General features: G+C 50.6%; 1 protein-coding gene across 3 annotated transcripts in view; it reads right to left on the bottom strand.

The window, feature by feature from the left end:
- Positions 1–2,284: 2,284 nt before the first annotated feature.
- LOC129827395 (NEDD4-binding protein 3-A-like) overlaps positions 2,285–24,087 on the bottom strand; it is an 89,653-nt gene continuing 67,850 nt past the window's right edge. For 2 of the 3 annotated variants that reach the window (XM_055888190.1, XM_055888189.1), the window contains 7 exons: positions 17,873–18,082; positions 17,574–17,695; positions 15,244–15,430; positions 14,927–15,019; positions 14,495–14,746; positions 6,879–7,134; positions 2,285–4,671 (listed from right to left, as the gene is read on the bottom strand). In XM_055888190.1, the coding sequence (XP_055744165.1) occupies positions 4,256–4,671; positions 6,879–7,134; positions 14,495–14,746; positions 14,927–15,019; positions 15,244–15,430; positions 17,574–17,695; positions 17,873–18,082 (1,536 nt within the window). In that variant the 3' untranslated portion in view covers positions 2,285–4,255. The remainder of the gene's footprint in view (positions 4,672–6,878; positions 7,135–14,494; positions 14,747–14,926; positions 15,020–15,243; positions 15,431–17,573; positions 17,696–17,872; positions 18,083–24,087) is intronic. The other variant, XR_008755118.1, reaches the window with a different exon arrangement.

Here is a 24,087-nt window from a genome sequence, read left to right as displayed (position 1 = left end):
TTCAACCTTCCCAAGTTCTCTCACGTCACCCCGCTCCTCCGCTCTCTCCACTGGCTTCCAGTTGAAGCTCGCATCCACTACAAGACCATGGTGCTTGCCTACGGAGCTGTGAGGGGAACGGCACCTCCGTACCTTCAGGCTCTGATCAGGCCCTACACCCAAACAAGGGCACTGCGTTCATCCACCTCTGGCCTGCTCGCCTCCCTACCTCTGAGGAAGTACAGTTCCCGCTCAGCCCAGTCAATACTGTTCGCTGCTCTGGCACCCCAATGGTGGAACAAACTCCCTCACGACGCCAGGTCAGCGGAGTCAATCACCACCTTCCGGAGACACCTGAAACCCCACCTCTTTAAGGAATACCTAGGATAGGATAAAGTAATCCTTCTAACCCTCCCCCCCCGCCCCCCCTTAAAAGATTTAGATGCACTATTGTAAAGTGGTTGTTCCACTGGATATCATAAGGTGAATGCACCAATTTGTAAGTCGCTCTGGATAAGAGCGTCTGCTAAATGACTTAAATGTAAATGTAATGTAAATGACCTTCTCCTCCAATGGGGTTTGAGAAGGAGAAGAGCAGGAAAGGAGTGGTCCAGTCCTGCACACAACCGATAGGTATTTAAAGTCCCAGGAGGATGGGGGAAAGGTAACCAAGACTGAGCTAAATGTAGTACACGACTCTAGGGTTGGTGTATGTTACAGGGCTCAGTGTAGTATAGTATAGCACATTACATTACAGTATAGCGTAGTATAGCATACCAGTGGGTTACTACAAGTTGTATAGACTGTGCTTTTGTTGGTATTTCTAACGTAAAGAAAATTGCCATCACACCACTTGATAAATGTTTATTATATAAATGCAGAAGCAACATCTATATAATGTGTATATACACTACACTACTACACTACTGTTCAAAAGTTTGGGGTCACTTAGAAATGTCCTTATTTTTAAAAAGAAAAGCAAATTTTCTGTCCATTAAAATAACATCAAATTGATCCGAAATAGTGTAGGAATTGTTAATATTGTAAGTGACTATTGTAGCTGGAAACGGCAGATTTTATATGGAATATCTACATAGGCGTACAGAGGCCCATTATCAGCAACCATCACTCCTGTGTTCCAATGGCATGTTGTGTTAGCTAATCCAAGTTTATCATTTTAAAAGGCTAATTGATCATTAGAAAACCATTTTGCAATTATGTTAGCACAGCTGAAAACTGTAAATAAATAAAACTGTCCTTCTTTAGACTAGTTGAGTATCTGGAGCATCAGCATTTGTGGGTTCGATTACAGGCTCAAAATGGCCAGAAACAAAGCACTTTCTTCTGAAACTCGTCAGTCTATTCTTGTTCTGAGAAATTAAGGCTATTTCATGCAAGAAATTGCCAAGAAACTGAAGATCTCGTACAAGGCTGTGTACTACTCCCTTCACAGAATAGCACAAACTGGCGCTAACCAGTATAGAAAGAGGAGTGGGAGGCCCCGGTGCACAACTGAGCAAAAGGACAAGTACATTAGTGTGTCTAGTTTGAGAAACAGATGCCTTACAAGTCCTCAACTGGCAGCGTCATTAAATAGTACCTGCAAAACACAAGTCTCAATGTCAACAGTGAAGTGGCGACTCCGGGATGCTGGCCTTCTAGTTGCAAAGAAAAAGACAAATCTCAGATTGGCCAATAAAAAGAAAAGTTTAAGATGGGAAAAAGAACACAGCCCCTGGACAGAGGAACTCTGCCTAGAAGACCAGAAGGTAGAATAATAGTGAAGACATCAACACTATGAAACAACACATATGGAATCATGTAGTAAGCAAAAAGTGTTAAACAAATCAAAATATATTTGAGATTCTTCAAATAGCCACCCTTTGCCTTGATGACAGCTTTGCACACTCTTGACATTCTCTCAACCAAAGGGTGGCTATTTGAAGAATCTAAAATATATTTTGATTTGTTTAACACTTTTTTGGTTACTACATGATTCCATATGTGCTATTTCATAGTTTTGATGTCTTCACTATTATTCTACAACATAGAAAATAGTAAAAAATTAAGAAAAACCCTTAAATGAGTAGGTGTGTCCAAACTTTTGACTGTATTGAAAGCAGTAACTTCTCTCAATGTAGTCTTTGAATATTTTAATGACTCTAGGACCAAGAAAATGTATTCAAAACAGCTTCTCAAGTTTTGTAATTGTATGTTTGTTAATGGGAAAATATGTCCATTTAATGAAATGTTTCTGTTGAGGAGATGAGGTTTTCCTCCGACAGCAACGACAGGTACAAGTGAATGATCAGTAATTAGTCCAATGGGATGCAGAGAGCTTTAATATTCGGCTGTATTCGGCTATTCATTCAAAGTGTCCTTTACTCAAACAGTACAGGCTTCTGCAGCATTAGTATATCCAAATTACAACTATATACACATTCCAAAATAGTAATTTGGGGGCAGAAAATAGATTCACATGAAAATAAATATACATTTATTTACAGTATTGTTACAGTATTAGTTTTCTTAAAGGGTCATTTTACCCCCCAAAAAGGAACTTGTCATCCTCATAACTAAAATTCTCCTAGTTAATGGCAGAGCAATAGCATCCATGTACTGGCGTGTGATGGTCTAGTAATCCTACTTAACTCAGTGGTACAGCTGTCTCCTCTCTGAGCCCAGCTCCCTGGACGCTCCCTGAATGAAGAGAACTTTTCATGTCATTTACATTAGGCCTACTGTACACACCACAGACGTATTATTATTCTATGTTATTTAACTTTTATTTAACTAGGCACGTCAGTTAAGGATAAATTCTTATTTACAATGCCGGCCCTACCCAGTCCAAAGCCGGACGACGCTGAGACAATTGTGCGCCGTCCTATGGGACTCCCAATCCCGGCCGGGTGTGATACAGCCTGGATTATTACAGAGATGTAATGACCGTACCTCACCACACTTCACCTCACCTCACCACACCTCACAACACACCTCACTTCATCTCACCTCACCTCATCTTACTTCATCACATCTCACCACACCTCACCTCAACTCACTTCATCACATCACACCACACCTCACCACACCTCACTTCATCACACCTCACCTCACTTCACCACATCTCACTTCATCACACCTCACCTCACCTTACCTCACTTCATCACACCACACCTCACTTCATCACACCTCACCTCATCACACCACATCTCACCACACCTCACTTCATCACACCTCACCTCACTTCATCACACCACATCTCACCACACCTCACTTCATCACACCTCACCTCACTTCATCACACCTCACCTCACTTCATCACACCTCACTTCATCACACCTCATCTCACTTCATCACACCTCACCTCACTTCATCACACCACATCTCACCACACCTCACTTCATCACACCTCACCTCACCTCACCACACCTCACTTCATCACATCTCACCACACCTCACCTCACTTCACTTCACCACACCTTACCTCACTTCACCACACCACACCACACTTCACCTCGCCACACCTCACTTCACCACACTGGGACAAATCCTAAATCCCTTTAGATCCTTTTGAACAACGTCCTAGGATGCATCTGAAATGGCACCCTATTCCATATATAGTGCACTACTGGTACAGGACCCTGGTCAAAAGTAGTGTACTATACAGGGTACAGGGTGCTATTTGAGACACAGCCTACCCTTACTTTACCCCAGTCAGTGTCTGAACTTCAACTAGCCCACAGAACGGCTGTGAGGAACACACTGGTTGATTATATACACACAGAACTAAATTAGATGAAGTAACAATTACAAATAGGTTATTATTATTATTATTATCATTATGATTTGTACATTCAAGCAGCCCTCTAAAGTGAGGTTTGGTCAGGGTCGTGCTTGAGGGAATGTACTGTGTTCTCGACTCTAATACGCTGTCATTGATATGTGGACTGAAACAGGAAGTTATCATTGATTGCAGGATTGAAACAGGAAGTGGAACCTCCAATAAACAGTACCAGAGAGGGTGTATCATTGTATTGCTGATTATACATGCACACTATTCAGTCTAGTTCATACAGGTCTAGGAGTGTAGGAGTGCAGAGTTGTTTTGGAATTGGAACTGGGACCTCCACAAGGACATGAAGGGTGAGGATTTGGTTTGGATTGGGGCCCTCCTGTCTTTTCAAGTCTGTAAGAAGCCTGAGTCTTCATCAAGGAGATAGGAAGAGGGGGCGAGTGTTTGGTTTGGAATGGGCCCCCCCCTCTAGTGTCCACTCAGTCAAATCTCAGATGACTCTATCCTCTCTATCCAGGGAAGACCAGGGGGAGGTTTACTGTCTTCCTCTCCTCTTCCTCTCTCTCCTCCTCCTCTTCCTCTCCTCACCTCCTGCACTTCCCTTTCCAGTGACTCATTACTGTAGTCTCCCATCTCTCCTCCTCCTCCTCTTCCTCCCCTCACATCTTGCAGTTCCCTCTCCAGCGTTCCTCCTCCTCTGAGCAGGTATAGTTCTGTCTCCAGTAGTTGGTTGTGGTGGTACATGTCCAGGTAACTGGCCTGCAGCTCTCTCTGGTAGCAGATCACTTTCTCCTTCTCTGTCTGCCACGTCTGTCTCTCCTGCTCGAAGGCCGTAGCCTGGGCCTCGCTCTGACGACGCTCTAACAACAGCTCTGCTCGCAGGCGCTCCTCTGTAGAGCCTGGAGATAAAGAGAGAGGGGGGCAGAGAGATAGATAGAGAGACAGACATTTTGATGATCACCAATTAGCTTATTAGCCAACACAGTAACATTAGTCTCACAAATATATAACAATCAAACATAACATATGCCATTTAACAGACGCTTTAATCCAAAGAGACTAACAGTCATGCTGCATACATTAACGTATGGGTGGCCCCAGGAATCGAACCTACAACTCTGGCAGTGCAAGCGCCATGCTGTAGTGATTGAGCTACAGAGAACCACACATTGAAGTTGGGTTTTTATTTTTGTAATAAGACTTGCTTCCCGCTTATGGTAGAAATAAGCTTGTTCAGGCCACTTTTCTCTCTGTCATTGATTATGGTGACTTGTTGTATATGCATGCAGCCTTTTCCGTGTTAGAGACTGGACTCTGTTTATCATGCAGCCTCCTCTGTCTTACAGAGACTGGACTCTGTTTATCATGCAGCCTCCTCCGTCTTACAGAGACTGGACTCTGTTTATCATGTAGCCTCCTCTGTCTTACAGGGACTGGACTCTGTTTATCATGTAGCCTCCTCTGTCTTACAGAGACTGGACTCTGTTTATCATGCAGCCTCCTCTGTCTTACAGAGACTGGACTCTTTTTATCATGCAGCCTCCTCCGTCTTACAGAGACTGGACTCTGTTTATCATGCAGCCTCCTCCGTCTTACAGAGACTGGACTCTGTTTATCATGCAACCTCCTCCGTCTTACAGAGACTGGAATCTGTTTATCATGTAACCTCCTCCGTCTTACAGAGACTGGACTCTGTTTATCATGCAGCCTCCTCCGTCTTACAGAGACTGGACTCTTTTTATCATGCAGCCTCCTCCGTCTTACAGAGACTGGACTCTGTTTATCATGCAACCTCCTCTGTCTTACAGAGACTGGACTCTGTTTATCATGTAGCCTCCTCTGTCTTACAGAGACTGGACTCTGTTTATCATGCAGCCTCCTCTGTCTTACAGAGACTGGACTCTGTTTATCATGCAGCCTCCTCCGTCTTACAGAGACTGGACTCTGTTTATCATGCAGCCTCCTCTGTCTTACAGAGACTGGACTCTGTTTATCATGCAGCCTCCTCCGTCTTACAGAGACTGGACTCTGTTTATCATGCAGCCTCCTCCGTCTTACAGAGACTGGACTCTGTTTATCATGCAGCCTCCTCCGTCTTACAGAGACTGGACTCTGTTTATCATACAGCCTCCTCTGTCTTACAGAGACTGGACTCTGTTTATCATGCAGCCTCCTCTGTCTTACAGAGACTGGACTCTTTTTATCATGCAGCCTCCTCCTTCTTACAGAGACTGGACTCTGTTTATCATGCAGCCTCCTCCGTCTTACAGAGACTGGACTCTGTTTATCATGCAGCCTCCTCTGTCTTACAGAGACTGGACTCTGTTTATCATGCAGCCTCCTCCGTCTTACAGAGACTGGACTCTGTTTATCATGCAGCCTCCTCCGTCTTACAGAGACTGGACTCTGTTTATCATGCAGCCTCCTCCGTCTTACAGAGACTGGACTCTGTTTATCATACAGCCTCCTCTGTCTTACAGAGACTGGACTCTGTTTATCATGCAGCCTCCTCTGTCTTACAGAGACTGGACTCTTTTTATCATGCAGCCTCCTCCTTCTTACAGAGACTGGACTCTGTTTATCATGCAACCTCCTCCGTCTTACAGAGACTGGACTCTGTTTATCATGCAGCCTCCTCCGTCTTACAGAGACTGGACTCTGTTTATCATGCAGCCTCCTCTGTGTGTTCATCTACAAAGCCCTTTTGGGTAAACTCCCTCTTTACCTCTGTAGTCTGGTCTCCTTCACCACCAGCAGTTACCATACCCAATCTGCTAGGTGGTTGCTACTTATAGTCCCCAGGATATTCACAGTATTAGGCAAGACTGCCTTCTCTTGTTGTGCACCAGAGGCATGGAATAGTCTACAATCCATGCTTCATCTAGATATGTTAGTGCCACTGAATGCATTTAAAATATTGATGGGAGATTGTTACAGAGGAGTGTAAATGCTTTTTTTAAGACTGGATCATGTTGTTGTATGTTTTAATTCTGTAATGTATTGATTGTTGCTGCCTTCTTGGCCAGGTCTCCAGTTGAAAAAGAGACTATGGGTCACAATGGGCCTTTCCTGGTTAAATAAAGGTTAAATAAACAAATATCTATACCTGATGCCCCTCCTGAACCTCGAGACCCTAGTGTCCCACTCTCCTCCGCTCCCTCTTTCCCCTGTCGTCGTGGTTGCGCACCGTGTAGGGCTGTCTGCAGAGTGTCTATCTGTCCATCACGGCTCTGCAGCTCTCCTCTTGTCTCTCTCAGCTGGGTGTTCAGCTGGAACAGCTCTGACAGCTTGCTGGTCACCTCCGCCTGGGAGTCACGCAGCCGCTGCTTCAACAACGAGATCTCACCCGACTTCTGACACACCTGAAAGGTAAAGAGGGAGGGGTGGTGACAGAGGATGATAAATAAACCCTGCTCTTCACCAGCATCCCTCAGTCAAATCCTCCTCTCTCTATGCCTGTCCTCCGTCTTCTTAGTTCATGGACCCACCTCTCTCCATCCTCCTACTCCCTCACCTTCCTCACTCCATCCTCCTACCCCTCACCTTCCCCACTCCATCCTCCTACCTCTCATCTTCCCCACTCCCTCCTCCTACCCCCTCATCTTCCCGACTCCATCCTCCTACCCCCTCACCTTCCCCACTCCATCCTCCTACCGCCTCATCTTCCCCACTTCATCCTCCTACCCCTCATCTTCCCCACTCCATCCTCCTACCCCCTCACCTTCCCCACTCCATCCTCCTACCCCTCATCTTCCCCACTCCCTCCTCCTACCCACTCATCTTCCCCACTCCATCCTCCTACCCCCTCACCTTCCCCACTCCATCCTCCTACCCCTCATCTTCCCCACTCCCTCCTCCTACCCCCTCATCTTCCCCACTCCATCCTCCTACCCCCTCACCTTCCCCACTCCATCCTCCTACCCCCTCATCTTCCCCACTCCATCCTCCTACCCCCTCACATTCCCCACTCCATCCTCCTACCCCCTCACTTTCCCCACTCCATCCTCCTACCGCCTCACCTTCCCCACTCCATCCTCCTACTCCCTCACCTTCCTCACCCCATCCTCCTACCGCCTCATCTTCCCCACTCCATCCTCCTACCCCCCCACCTTCCCCACTCCATCCTCCTACCCCCTCACCTTCCCCACTCTATCCTCCTACCCCCTCATCTTCCCCACTCCATCCTCCTACCCCTCATCTTCCCCACTCCATCCTCCTACCCCCTCACCTTCCCCACTCCATCCTCCTACCCCTCATCTTCCCCACTCCATCCTTCTACCCCCTCACCTTCCCCACTCCATCCTCCTACCCCTCACCTTCCCCACTCCATCCTCCTACCCCTCATCTTCCCCACTCCATCCTCCTACCCCCTCATCTTCCCCACTCCATCCTTCTACCCCCTCATCTTCCCCACTCCATCCTCCTACCCCTCACTTTCCCCACTCCATCCTCCTACCCCTCACCTTCCCCACTCCATCCTCCTACCGCCTCATCTTCTCCACTCCATCCTCCTACCCCCTCATCTTCCCCACTCCATCCTCCTATCCCTCATCTTTCCCACTCCATCCTCCTACCCCTCACCTTCCCCACTCCATCCTCCTACCCCCTCATCTTCCCCACTCCATCCTCCTACCCCCTCATCTTCCCCACTCCATCCTCCTACCCCCTCATCTTCCCCACTCCATCCTCCTACCCCCTCATCATCCCCACTCCATCCTCCTACCCCTCATCTTTCCCACTCCATCCTCCTACCCCCTCATCTTCCCCACTCCATCCTCCTACCCCCTCATCTTCCCCACTCCATCCTCCTACCCCCTCACCTTCCCCACTCCATCCTCCTACCCCCTCATCTTCCCCACTCCATCCTCCTACCCCCTCACCTTCCCCACTCCATCCTCCTACCCCCTCACCTTCCCCACTCCATCCTCCTATCCCTCATCTTTCCCACTCCATCCTCCTACCCCCTCATCTTCCCCACTCCATCCTCCTACCCCCTCATCTTCCCCACTCCATCCTCCTACCCCTCACCTTCCCCACTTCATCCTCCTACCCCCTCACCTTCCCCACTCCATCCTAATACCGCCTCATCTTCCCCACTCCATCCTCCTACCCCTCATCTTCCCCACTCCATCCTCCTACCCCCTCACCTTCCCCACTCCATCCTCCTACCCCCTCATCTTCCCCACTCCATCCTCCTACCCCTCACCTTCCCCACTTCATCCTCCTACCGCTCACCTTCCCCACTCCATCCTAATACCGCCTCATCTTCCCCACTCCATCCTCCTACCCCCTCACCTTCCCCACTCCATCCTCCTACCCCCTCACCTTCCCCACTCCATCCTCCTACCCCCTCATCTTCCCCACTCCATCCTCCTACCCCCTCATCTTCCCCACCCCATCCTAATACCGCCTCATCTTCCCCACTCCATCCTCCTACCCCCTCACCTTCCCCACTCCATCCTCCTACCCCCTCATCTTCCCCACTCCATCCTCCTACCCCCTCACCTTCCCCACCCCATCCTCCTACCGCCTCATCTTCCCCACTCCATCCTCCTACCCCCTCACCTTCCCCACTCCATCCTCCTACCCCCTCACCTTCCCCACTCCATCCTCCTACCCCCTCATCTTCCCCACTCCATCCTCCTACCCCCTCACCTTCCCCACTCCATCCTCCTACCCCCTCATATTCCCCACTCCATCCTCCTACCCCCTCATCTTTCCCACTCCATCCTCCTACCCCCTCATTTTCCCCACTCCATCCTCCTACCCCCTCACCTTCCCCACTCCATCCTCCTACCCCCTCATCATCCCCACTCCATCCTCCTACCCCCTCATCTTCCCCACTCCATCCTCCTACCCCCTCATCTTCCCCACTCCATCCTCCTACCTCCTCATATTCCCCACTCCATCCTCCTACCCCCTCATCTTCCCCACTCCATCCTCCTACCCCCTCATCTTCCCCACTCCATCCTCCTACCCCCTCACCTTCCCCACTCCATCCTCCTACCCCTCACCTTCCCCACTCCATCCTCCTACCCCTCATCTTCCCCACTCCATCCTCCTACCCCCTCATCTTCCCCACTCCATCCTCCTACCCCCTCATCTTCCCCACTCCATCCTCCTACCCCCTCATCTTCCCCACTCCATCCTCCTACCCCCTCATCTTCCCCACTCCATCCTCCTACCCCCTCATCTTCCCCACCCCATCCTCCTACCGCCTCATCTTCCCCACTCCATCCTCCTACCCCCTCACCTTCCCCACTCCATCCTCCTACCCCTCATCCTCCCCACTTTATCCTACTACCCCCTCATCTTCTCCACTCCATCCTCCTACCCCCTCATCTTCCCCACTCCATCCTCCTACCCCTCACCTTCCCCACTCCATCCTCCTACCCCCTCATCTTCCCCACTCCATCCTCCTACCCCCTCACCTTCCCCACTCCATCCTCCTACCGCCTCACCTTCCCCACTCCATCCTCCTACTCCCTCACCTTCCTCACCCCATCCTCCTACCGCCTCATCTTCCCCACTCCATCCTCCTACCCCCTCACCTTCCCCACTCCATCCTCCTACCCCCTCACCTTCCCCACTCTATCCTCCTACCCCCTCATCTTCCCCACTCCATCCTCCTACCCCTCATCTTCCCCACTCCATCCTCCTACCCCCTCACCTTCCCCACTCCATCCTCCTACCCCTCATCTTCCCCACTCCATCCTCCTACCCCCTCACCTTCCGCACTCCATCCTCCTACCCCTCACCTTCCCCACTCCATCCTCCTACCCCTCATCTTCCCCACTCCATCCTCCTACCCCCTCATCTTCCCCACTCCATCCTCCTACCCCCTCATCTTCCCCACTCCATCCTCCTACCCCTCACTTTCCCCACTCCATCCTCCTACCCCTCACCTTCCCCACTCCATCCTCCTACCGCCTCATCTTCTCCACTCCATCCTCCTACCCCCTCATCTTCCCCACTCCATCCTCCTATCCCTCATCTTTCCCACTCCATCCTCCTACCCCTCACCTTCCCCACTCCATCCTCCTACCCCCTCATCTTCCCCACTCCATCCTCCTACCCCCTCATCTTCCCCACTCCATCCTCCTACCCCCTCATCTTCCCCACTCCATCCTCCTACCCCCTCATCTTCCCCACTCCATCCTCCTACCCCCTCATCTTCCCCACTCCATCCTCCTACCCCCTCACCTTCCCCACTCCATCCTCCTACCCCCTCATCTTCCCCACTCCATCCTCCTACCCCCTCACCTTCCCCACTCCATCCTCCTACCCCCTCACCTTCCCCACTCCATCCTCCTATCCCTCATCTTTCCCACTCCATCCTCCTACCCCCTCATCTTCCCCACTCCATCCTCCTACCCCCTCATCTTCCCCACTCCATCCTCCTACCCCTCACCTTCCCCACTTCATCCTCCTACCCCCTCACCTTCCCCACTCCATCCTAATACCGCCTCATCTTCCCCACTCCATCCTCCTACCCCTCATCTTCCCCACTCCATCCTCCTACCCCCTCACCTTCCCCACTCCATCCTCCTACCCCCTCATCTTCCCCACTCCATCCTCCTACCCCTCACCTTCCCCACTTCATCCTCCTACCGCTCACCTTCCCCACTCCATCCTAATACCGCCTCATCTTCCCCACTCCATCCTCCTACCCCCTCACCTTCCCCACTCCATCCTCCTACCCCCTCACCTTCCCCACTCCATCCTCCTACCCCCTCATCTTCCCCACTCCATCCTCCTACCCCCTCATCTTCCCCACCCCATCCTAATACCGCCTCATCTTCCCCACTCCATCCTCCTACCCCCTCACCTTCCCCACTCCATCCTCCTACCCCCTCATCTTCCCCACTCCATCCTCCTACCCCCTCACCTTCCCCATCCCATCCTCCTACCGCCTCATCTTCCCCACTCCATCCTCCTACCCCCTCACCTTCCCCACTCCATCCTCCTACTGCCTCATCTTCCCCACTCCATCCTCCTACCCCCTCACCTTCCCCACTCCATCCTCCTACCCCCTCACCTTCCCCACTCCATCCTCCTACCCCCTCATCTTCCCCACTCCATCCTCCTACCCCCTCATCTTCCCCACTCCATCCTCCTACCCCCTCACCTTCCCCACTCCATCCTCCTACCCCTCACCTTCCCCACTCCATCCTCCTACCCCTCATCTTCCCCACTCCATCCTCCTACCCCCTCATCTTCCCCACTCCATCCTCCTACCCCCTCATCTTCCCCACTCCATCCTCCTACCCCCTCATCTTCCCCACTCCATCCTCCTACCCCCTCATCTTCCCCACTCCATCCTCCTACCCCCTCATCTTCCCCACCCCATCCTCCTACCGCCTCATCTTCCCCACTCCATCCTCCTACCCCCTCACCTTCCCCACTCCATCCTCCTACCCCTCATCCTCCCCACTTTATCCTACTACCCCCTCATCTTCTCCACTCCATCCTCCTACCCCCTCATCTTCCCCACTCCATCCTCCTACCCCTCACCTTCCCCACTCCATCCTCCTACCCCCTCATCTTCCCCACTCCATCCTCCTACCCCCTCATCTTCCCCACTCCATCCTCCTACCCCCTCACCTTCCCCACTCCATCCTCCTACCGCCTCATCTTCTCCACTCCATCCTCCTACCCCCTCATCTTCCCCACTCCATCCTCCTATCCCTCATCTTTCCCACTCCATCCTCCTACCCCTCACCTTCCCCACTCCATCCTCCTACCCCCTCATCTTCCCCACTCCATCCTCCTACCCCCTCATCTTCCCCACTCCATCCTCCTACCCCCTCATCTTCCCCACTCCATCCTCCTACCCCCTCATCTTCCCCACTCCATCCTCCTACCCCCTCATCTTCCCCACTCCATCCTCCTACCCCCTCACCTTCCCCACTCCATCCTCCTACCCCCTCATCTTCCCCACTCCATCCTCCTACCCCCTCACCTTCCCCACTCCATCCTCCTACCCCCTCACCTTCCCCACTCCATCCTCCTATCCCTCATCTTTCCCACTCCATCCTCCTACCCCCTCATCTTCCCCACTCCATCCTCCTACCCCCTCATCTTCCCCACTCCATCCTCCTACCCCTCACCTTCCCCACTTCATCCTCCTACCCCCTCACCTTCCCCACTCCATCCTAATACCGCCTCATCTTCCCCACTCCATCCTCCTACCCCTCATCTTCCCCACTCCATCCTCCTACCCCCTCACCTTCCCCACTCCATCCTCCTACCCCCTCATCTTCCCCACTCCATCCTCCTACCCCTCACCTTCCCCACTTCATCCTCCTACCGCTCACCTTCCCCACTCCATCCTAATACCGCCTCATCTTCCCCACTCCATCCTCCTACCCCCTCACCTTCCCCACTCCATCCTCCTACCCCCTCACCTTCCCCACTCCATCCTCCTACCCCCTCATCTTCCCCACTCCATCCTCCTACCCCCTCATCTTCCCCACCCCATCCTAATACCGCCTCATCTTCCCCACTCCATCCTCCTACCCCCTCACCTTCCCCACTCCATCCTCCTACCCCCTCATCTTCCCCACTCCATCCTCCTACCCCCTCACCTTCCCCATCCCATCCTCCTACCGCCTCATCTTCCCCACTCCATCCTCCTACCCCCTCACCTTCCCCACTCCATCCTCCTACTGCCTCATCTTCCCCACTCCATCCTCCTACCCCCTCACCTTCCCCACTCCATCCTCCTACCCCCTCACCTTCCCCACTCCATCCTCCTACCCCCTCATCTTCCCCACTCCATCCTCCTACCCCCTCACCTTCCCCACTCCATCCTCCTACCCCCTCATATTCCCCACTCCATCCTCCTACCCCCTCATCTTTCCCACTCCATCCTCCTACCCCCTCATCTTCCCCACTCCATCCTCCTACCCCCTCACCTTCCCCACTCCATCCTCCTACCCCCTCATCATCCCCACTCCATCCTCCTACCCCCTCATCTTCCCCACTCCATCCTCCTACCCCCTCATCTTCCCCACTCCATCCTCCTACCTCCTCATATTCCCCACTCCATCCTCCTACCCCCTCATCTTCCCCACTCCATCCTCCTACCCCCTCATCTTCCCCACTCCATCCTCCTACCCCCTCACCTTCCCCACTCCATCCTCCTACCCCTCACCTTCCCCACTCCATCCTCCTACCCCTCATCTTCCCCACTCCATCCTCCTACCCCCTCATCTTCCCCACTCCATCCTCCTACCCCCTCATCTTCCCCACTCCATCCTCCTACCCCCTCATCTCCCCCACTCCATCCTCCTACCCCCTCATCTTCCCCACTCCATCCTCCTACCCCCTCATCTTCCCCACCCCATCCTCCTACCGCCTCATCTTCCCCACTCCATCCTCCTACCCCCTCACCTTCCCCACTCCATCCTCCTACCCCTCATCCTCCCCACTTTATCCTACTACCCCCTCATCTTCTCCACTCCATCCTCCTACCCCCTCATCTTCCCCACTCCATCCTCCTACCCCTCACCTTCCCCACTCCATCCTCCTACCCCCTCATCTTCCCCACTCCATCCTCCTACCTCCTCATCTTCCCCACTCCATCCTCCTACCCCCTCACCTTCCCCACTCCATCCTCCTACCCCCTCATCTTCCCCACTCCATCCTCCTACCCCCTCATCTTCCCCACTCCATCTTCCTACCCCTCACCTTACCCACTCCATCCTCCAAACTTCTCACCTGCCACTGAGTCTCCTCCAGAGTAGGGCTGGTTTCCTTCAGACTCCCCTGACCCTCTCTCTGTCTCCCCCCTGTCAGAGCATCCAGTTCCTCCTGCAGTCTGTTCGTCTCCTGCTGGGCCTTGTACAGCTGCAGCTGCAGTGCACGCTCTGAATGGTGGGCATGCTGGGAAACCTGACGCAGCTTGGCGGTGTACAGATGCTTCAACTCCTCCAACTCCTTCTCCCACAGACGCTGTTTACCTTCAAACACCTACAGAGAAGAGGGAGGGAGGGAGAATAAGAAAGAGAGAGTTATAGATGCACACCTACATGCCCACTCACACACACACACACACACACACACACACACACACACACACACACACACACACACACACACACACACACACACACACACACACACACACACACAAGCAGGTCTACTCATCACCTGCACGATGGCTCCTTCACTCTCATCCAGGTTCCTCCTCATCTGTTTCAGCTCGAGTTCCTTCTCCACCAGCCTCTCCTCCAGATCACGCACCTGGACAGTCAAACCAACCAACCAATCAACCAATCAATCACCAACCAATCAATCAATCAACCAACCAGTCAACCAACCAACCAACCAACCAACCAACCAACCAACCAACCAACCAACCAACCATCAAACCAACAAATCAACCAACCAATCAACCAACCAATCACCCAATCAACCAACCAATCAATCAACCAATTAACCAACTGATCCATGCATCCATCACTCACCACCTCCTCTACAGAGAGTGACAGTTCATAAGGGGGCGGAGCCTCCCCTCCGTATGGCGCCAGGCGGCTGAGCGTTGCCATGCTACGACACGACATGGCCATCTCCGCCATGGCGACCCCCGACGACCCCACAACCTTTGATGCTCGGTCCAGAGAGCCAATGGAGTTGATGTGGCCCATGGAGGCACTGAACGTGGTAAGAGACATACATCTTCATCATCATCACTATCCTCCTCATCATCAGTGATCTACACAGGGACAAACAGACACAGATACAAACAGACACAGATACAAACAGACACAGAGACAAACAGACACAGAGACAGACAGAAACAGACACAGAGACAGACAGACACAGAGACACACAGACACAAACAGAGACAGACAGACACAAACAGAGACAGACAGACACAGACACAGAGACAAGCAGACACAGAGACAAGCAGACACAGAGACAGACACAAACAGAGACAGACAGACACAAACAGAGACAGACAGACACAGACACAGAGACAGACAGACACAGAGACAAGCAGACACAGAGACAGACAGACACAAACAGAGACAGACAGACACAGACACAGAGACAAACAGACACAGAGACAAGCAGACACAGAGACAAGCAGACACAGAAACAAACAGACACAGAGACAGACAGACACAAACAGAGACAGACAGACACAAACAGAGACAGACAGACACAGACACAGAGACAAGCAGACACAGAGACAGACACAGAGACAGACAGACACAGAGACAAGCAGACACAGAGACAGACACAGAGACAAGCAGACACAGAGACAAGCAGACACAGAGACAAGCAGACACAGAGACAAGCAGACACAGAGACAGACAGACACAAACAGACACAGACAGAAACAGAGACAAACAGACACAGAGACAAACAGACACAGAGACAAGCAGACACAGAGACAGACAGACACAGACACAGATACAAGCAGACACAGAGACAGACAAACAAACACAGACACAGAGACAAACAGACACATGAAAAGACACAGAGACAGACACAGACACAGAGACAGACACAGAGACAGACACAGAGACAGACAGACACAGAGGCAGACACAGAGACAGGCAGACACAGAGGCAGACACAGACACAGAGATAAACAGACACAGAGAAAGACACAGCGATAAACAGACACAGAGACAGACAGACACAGAGAGACAGACACAGAGACAGACAGACACAGAGACAAGCAGACACAGAGACAAGCAGACACAGAGACAAGCAGACACAGACAGAAACAGACACAGAGACAAACAGACACAGAGACAAGCAGACACAGAGACAGACAGACACAGACAGAAACAGACACAGAGACAGACAGACACAGAGACAGACAGACACAGAGACAAGCAGACACAGAGACAGACAGACACAGAGACAGACAGACACAGACACAGAGACAAGCAGACACAGAGACAAGCAGACACAGACAGACACAGACAGAAACAGAGACAAACAGACACAGAGACAAACAGACACAGAGACAAGCAGACACAGAGACAGACAGACACAGACAGAAACAGAGACAGACAGACACAGATACAAGCAGACACAGAGACAGACAAACACAGACACAGAGACAAACAGACACATGAAAAGACACAGAGACAGGCAGACACAGAGGCAAACACAGACACAGAGACAGACACATACAGACACAGCGATAAACAGACACAGAGACAGACAGACACAGAGACAGACCCAGCGATAAACAGACACAGAGACAGACAGACACAGAGACAGACACAGAATGAGTCAGACACAGAGAGATAGACACAGAGACAGACAGACACAGAATGAGACAGACACAGAGAGAGACATACACAGAGAGAGACAGACACATAGACAGACATACACACAGAGAGACAGACACAGAGACAGACAGACACTGAGACAGACAGACACATAGACAGACACAGAGACAGACAGACACATAATGAGACAGACACAGAGACAGACTGACACAGAGACAGACACAGAGAGAGACAGACACAGAGAGAGACAGACACAGAGAGAGACAGACAAAGAGACAGACAGACACAGAGACAGACAGAGAGAGAGACAGACACAGAGACAGACAGACACAGAGACAGAGACAGACAGACACAGAGACAGACACAGAGACAGACGCAGAGACAGACACAGAGACAGACAGACACAGAGACAGATAGACACAGAGACAGACAGACACAGAGACAGACAGACACAGAGACAGACAGACACAGACACAGACAGACACAGAGACAGACAGACACAGAGACAGACAGACAGACAGACACAGAGAAACAGAAGTTGACCTGATGTGAGCCAGCTGTGGTCTGAAGGGAGGTCTGTATGGAGGAAGACTGTTCATGGAGTTATGACCAGAGTCTGACAGGTTGTCATCCTCCTGACTCAGACCACGCCCTGACGCTACCGCCTATATCACAACATCCACTGTTATCTAATCATCATCATCATCATCATCATCATAACTATCAGAATCACCATACAAATGCACCATTAATATGAACTAGTTACCTAATCCTCCTAATGTATTGATAATTAACACTGCACATGTTTCAGGACAGAAATCACCAGACTAAAACGGGGGCACCTTGGTTCCGCTGGAGGTGGGTCCTCCGTGGCGGGAGGGTGAGGAGGAGGAAGAGGAGGTGGAGACAGCTCTAGGTGTGTGTGCGTAGGCCCGGTGGAGCCCGTTGGACAGGCCCTGGTCTGAGTCCTCCATCTTGGCAGGGTAGAGGTTCTGCATGGAACTAAAGTTCTTAGGTGTGACAGGCTTGAAGGCAGATGGCCTGAGACGAGACTGGCGGGAGAAGAGGGAGGGAGGGAGGGAGAGAGAGGGAGAGAGGGAGAGAGGGAGGGAGGGAGGGAGGGAGGGAGGGAGGGAGGGAGGGAGGGAGGGAGGGAGGGAGGGAGAGAGAGAGAGAGAGAGGGAGGGAGGGAGTAGAAGAGTTAGTACCTAAAACTCTCAGGGTGGAGTGAGAGAGACAGGTAGAGAGTTATAGAGAGACAGTTGGAGAGAGGTATAGAGAGACAGACAGGCAGAGAGGTATAGAGAGACAGGGAGAGAGGTATAGAGAGACAGACAGGTAGAGAGGTATAGAGACAGGTAGAGAGGTATAGAGAGAAAGGGAGAGAGGTATAGGGAGAGAGACAGGTAGAGCGGTATAGAGAGACAGGTAGAGAGTTATAGAGAGACAGGGAGAGAGGTATAGAGAGACAGATAGGTAGAGAGGTATAGATACAGGTAGAGAGGTATAGAGAGACAGGGAGAGAGGTATAGAGAGAGAGACAGGTAGAGAGTTATAGAGAGACAGGTAGAGAGTTAAAGAGAGACAGGTAGAGAGGTATAGAGAGACAGACAGGTAGAGAGGTATAGAGAGAGACAGGTAGAGAGTTATAGAGAGACAGGTAGAGAGTTATAGAGAGACAGGTAGAGAGTTATAGAGAGACAGGTAGAGAGTTATAGAGAGACAGGTAGAGAGGTATAGAGAGACAGACAGGTAGAGAGGTATAGAGAGACAGACAGGTAGAGAGGTATAGAGAGACAGACAGGTAGAGAGGTATAGAGAGACAGGTAGAGAGGTATAGAGAGACAGACAGGTAGAGAGGTATAGAGACAGGGAGAGAGGTATAGAGAGACAGACAGGTAGAGAGGTATAGAGAGACAGACAGGGAGAGAGGTATAGAGAGACAGGTATAGAGGTAGAGAGAGACAGACAGGTAGAGAGAGACAGGTTGAGAGGTATAGAGAGACAGACAGGTAGAGAGGTATAGAGAGACAGGTAGAGAGGTATAGAGAGACAGGTAGAGAGTTATAGAGAGACAGACAGGTAGAGAGGTATAGAGAGACAGGTAGAGAGGTATAGAGAGACCGACAGGTAGAGAGGTATAGAGAGACAGACAGGTAGAGCGGTATAGAGAGACAGACAGGTAGAGAGGTATAGAGAGACAGACAGGTAGAGAGGTATAGAGAGACAGGTATAGAGGTATAGAGAGACAGACAGGGAGAGAGGTATAGAGAGACAGACAGGTAGAGAGGTATAGAGAGACAGGTAGAGAGGTATAGAGAGACAGACAGGGAGAGAGGTATAGGGAGACATGGAGAGAGGTATAGAGAGACAGACAGGTAGAGAGGTATAGAGAGACAGACAGGTAGAGAGGTATAGAGAGACAGGTAGAGAGGTATAGAGAGACAGGTAGAGAGGTATAGAGAGACAGACAGGTAGAGAGGTATAGAGAGACAGACAGGTAGAGAGGTATAGAGAGACAGGTAGAGAGGTATAGAGAGACAGACAGGTAGAGAGGTATAGAGAGACAGGTAGAGAGGTATAGAGACAGGTAGAGAGGTATAGAGAGACAGACAGGTAGAGAGGTATAGAGAGACAGACAGGGAGAGAGGTATAGAGAGACAGGTATAGAGGTAGAGAGAGACAGACAGGTAGAGAGAGACAGGTTGAGAGGTATAGAGAGACAGACAGGTAGAGAGGTATAGAGAGACAGGTAGAGAGGTATAGAGAGACAGGTAGAGAGTTATAGAGAGACAGACAGGTAGAGAGGTATAGAGAGACAGGTAGAGAGGTATAGAGAGACCGACAGGTAGAGAGGTATAGAGAGACAGACAGGTAGAGCGGTATAGAGAGACAGACAGGTAGAGAGGTATAGAGAGACAGACAGGTAGAGAGGTATAGAGAGACAGGTATAGAGGTATAGAGAGTCAGACAGGTAGAGAGGTATAGAGAGACAGACAGGTAGAGAGGTATAGAGAGACAGGTAGAGAGGTATAGAGAGACAGGTAGAGAGGTATAGAGAGACAGACAGGTAGAGAGGTATAGAGAGACAGGTAGAGAGGTATAGAGAGACAGGTAGAGATGTATAGAGAGACAGACAGGGAGAGAGGTATAGAGAGACATGGAGAGAGGTATAGAGAGACAGACAGGTAGATAGGTATAGAGACAAACAGGTAGAGAGGTATAGAGAGACAGGTAGAGAGGTATAGAGAGACAGGTAGAGAGGTATAGAGAGACAGACAGGTAGAGACGTATAGAGAGACAGGTAGAGAGGTATAGAGAGACAGGTAGAGAGGTATAGAGAGACAGGTAGAGAGGTATAGAGAGACAGACAGGTAGAGAGGTATAGAGAGACAGGTAGAGAGGTATAGAGAAACAGACAGGTAGAGACGTATAGAGAGACAGGTAGAGAGGTATAGAGAGACAGGTAGAGAGGTATAGAGAGACAGGTAGAGAGGTATAGAGAGACAGACAGGTAGATAGGTATAGAGAGACAGGTAGAGAGGTATAGAGAAACAAACAGGGAGAGAGGTATAGAGAGACAGACAGGGAGGGTTATAGAGAGACAGACAGGGAGGGTTATAGAGAGACAGACAGGTAGAGAGGTATAGAGAGACAGACAGATAGAGAGGTATAGAGAGACAGGTAGAGAGGTATAGAGAGACAGGTAGAGAGGTATAGAGAGACAGACAGGTAGAGAGGTATAGAGAGACAGACAGGGAGAGAGGTATAGAGAGACAGACAGGGAGAGAGGTATAGAGAGACAGACAGGGAGGGTTATAGAGAGACAGACAGGTAGAGAGGTATAGAGAGACAGACAGATAGAGAGGTATAGAGAGACAGGTAGAGAGGTATAGAGAGACAGGTAGAGAGGTATAGAGAGACAGACAGGTAGAGAGGTATAGAGAGACAGACAGGTAGAGAGGTATATAGAGACAGACAGGGAGGGTTATAGAGAGACAGGTAGACAGGTATAGAGAGACAGACAGGGAGAGAGAGAGGTATAGAGAGACAGACAGGGAGGGTTATAGAGAGACAGGTAGAGAGGTATAGAGAGACAGACAGGTAGAGAGGTATAGAGAGACAGACAGGGAGGGTTATAGAGAGACAGGTAGAGAGGTATAGAGAGACAGACAGGTAGAGAGGTATAGAGAGACAGACAGGTAGAGCGGTATAGAGAGACAGACAGGTAGAGAGGTATAGAGAGACAGACAGGTAGAGAGGTATAGAGAGACAGGTATAGAGGTATAGAGAGACAGACAGGGAGAGAGGTATAGAGAGACAGACAGGTAGAGAGGTATAGAGAGACAGGTAGAGGTATAGAGAGACAGACAGGGAGAGAGGTATAGGGAGACATGGAGAGAGGTATAGAGAGACAGACAGGTAGAGAGGTATAGAGAGACAGACAGGTAGAGAGGTATAGAGAGACAGGTAGAGAGGTATAGAGAGACAGGTAGAGAGGTATAGAGAGACAGACAGGTAGAGAGGTATAGAGAGACAGACAGGTAGAGAGGTATAGAGAGACAGGTAGAGAGGTATAGAGAGACAGGTAGAGAGGTATAGAGAGACAGACAGGTAGAGAGGTATAGAGAGACAGGTAGAGAGGTATAGAGAGACAGACAGGGAGAGAGGTATAGAGAGACAGACAGACAGGGTTATAGAGAGACAGACAGGGAGGGTTATAGAGAGACAGACAGGTAGAGAGGTATAGAGAGACAGGTAGATAGGTATAGAGAGACAGACAGGGAGAGAGGTATAGAGAGACAGACAGGGAGGGTTATAGAGAGATGCAGAATTAAGGGACAAATGAGAGAGAAAGAATGGCAGAGACTTGGGAGAAAGAGAGAGAAATAATTAGAAAAGGTGCAGAGAGATAGAAGGAGACCGAGAGAGAGAGAGACAGAGACAGAGAGAGAGAGAGAGAGAGAGAGAGGGGGCAGTAAAGGTGGAGATGGCATGCTAGAGGTAAAGAGACAGAGAGAGCCCACCACTCCACCCTGGACTTGAACAGCCTTTACGACCAGGTCCACCTATACAAGGCAGCAGTACCCATCTTCGCCCGGACCCGAAAGGACATCGCTCTCAAACGCAGCCCCAACACTTCACACAGGAGCAACAGATCAATAGACACCCAGCCCAGAGAGACACTCTCTCAGACCTGCGGGACCCCCCTGGACCTACACATAGAGGACCCACGCCAAGAGGACCTACATCCAGACCACACCCCCACCCCAACCAATCCATACACCCCCCCCCCAAGTCAACAATGCCCACACCCCATTTAGGCCCCTCAGATCAGGCCCATACCCCTGCTGCCCACACAATGCCCTCCACCCCTGCAAAGAGGGCATCAACATGGACGTCACACATACGCCCAGGCCGTGAGCGGGCAAACAGGCCCAAACCCCACTCTTACACTAGCCCAAGTCAATGGAATGTACCTGATGCTCAGCAGGCTCTGCTCACACTTACTGGTCTGAGGCCAAACCACACGACTAATTTATGGAACACAAAGCCTTCACTTTCTCATTCTGGAATATCCCAGGCCTGAGGTAATCTGCCTTTGGCCCAAAGAGCAGTAACCTGGATTTCATCAAGTAAATTGGAAATACAGACATTGTCATCCTACAAGAAACATGGTATAGAGGAGACGGACCCACTGCTTGCCCTCTAGGTTACAGAGAGCTGGTATTCCCATCCACCAAACTACCAGGTGTGAAACAGGGAAGGGACTCAGGGAGTATGCTAATTTAGTATAGAGCAGACTTTACTCACTCTATTATATTAAATCAAAACAGGAACCTTTTACATTTGGCTTGAAATTCAAAAGGAAATGATCTCAACAGAGAAAGATGTCCCCCTGTGTGGTACCTATATCCCACCACAAGAATCTCCATAATAAAGACAGCTTCTCCATCCTGGAGGGGGAAATCAATCATTTCCAGGCCCAGGGACATGTACTAGTCTGTGGTGAATGTCAGAACTGGACAAGAGCCTGACACCCTCAGCACACAGGGGGACAAACACCTACCTGAGGTGACAGCATTCCCTCCCCCATATGCCCCCCTAGGCACAACTATGACAACATAACCAACTAAAACGGGTCACAACTCCTGCAGCTCTGTCGCACACTGTCTACGTACATAGTGAATGGTAGGCTTCGAGGGGACTCCTATGGTAGACCTATAGCACCTATAGCTCATCTCTTGGCAGTAGTACTGTACAGTCGTGGCCAAAAGTTCTGAGAATGACACAAATATTAATTTCCACAAAGTTTGCTGCTTCAGTGTCTTTAGATATTTTTGTCAGATGTTACTATAGAATACTGAAGTATAATTACAAGCATTTCATAAGTGTCAAAGGCTTTTATTGACAATTACATGATGTTGATGCAAAGAGTCAATATTGCAGTGTTGACCCTTCTTTTTCAAGACCTCTGCAATCCGCCCTGGCATGCTGTCAATTAACTTCTGGGCCACATCCTGACTGATGGTAGCCCATTCTTGCATAATCAATGCTTGGAGTTTGTCAGAATTTGTGGGTTTTTGTTTGTCCACCCGCCTCTTGAGGATTGACCACAAGTTGTCAATGGGATTAAGGTCTGGGGAGTTCCCTGGCCATGGACCCAAAATATCGATGTTTTGTTCCCCGAGTTAGTTATCACTTTTGCCTTATGGCAAGGTGCTCCATCATGCTGGAAAAGGCGTTGTTCATCACCAAACTGTTCCTGGATGGTTGGGAGAAGTTGCTCTCGGAGGAAGTGTTGGTACCATTCTTTATTCATGGCTGTGTTCTTAGGCACAATTGTGAGTGAGCCCACTCCCTTGGCTGAGAAGCAACCCCACACGTGAATGGTCTCAGGATGCTTTACTGTTGGCATGACACAGAACTGATGGTAGCGCTCACCTTGTCTTCTCCGGACAAGCTTTTTTCTGGATGCCCCGAACAATCGGAAAGGGGATTCATCAGAGAAAATGACTTTACCCCATTCCTCAGCAGTCCAATCCCTGTACCTTTT

This window comes from Salvelinus fontinalis, chromosome 29 (assembly GCF_029448725.1).
Source record: "Salvelinus fontinalis isolate EN_2023a chromosome 29, ASM2944872v1, whole genome shotgun sequence".
Classification (NCBI taxonomy): domain Eukaryota; kingdom Metazoa; phylum Chordata; class Actinopteri; order Salmoniformes; family Salmonidae; genus Salvelinus; species Salvelinus fontinalis.
This window is presented reverse-complemented; position numbering and strand designations above follow the sequence as displayed.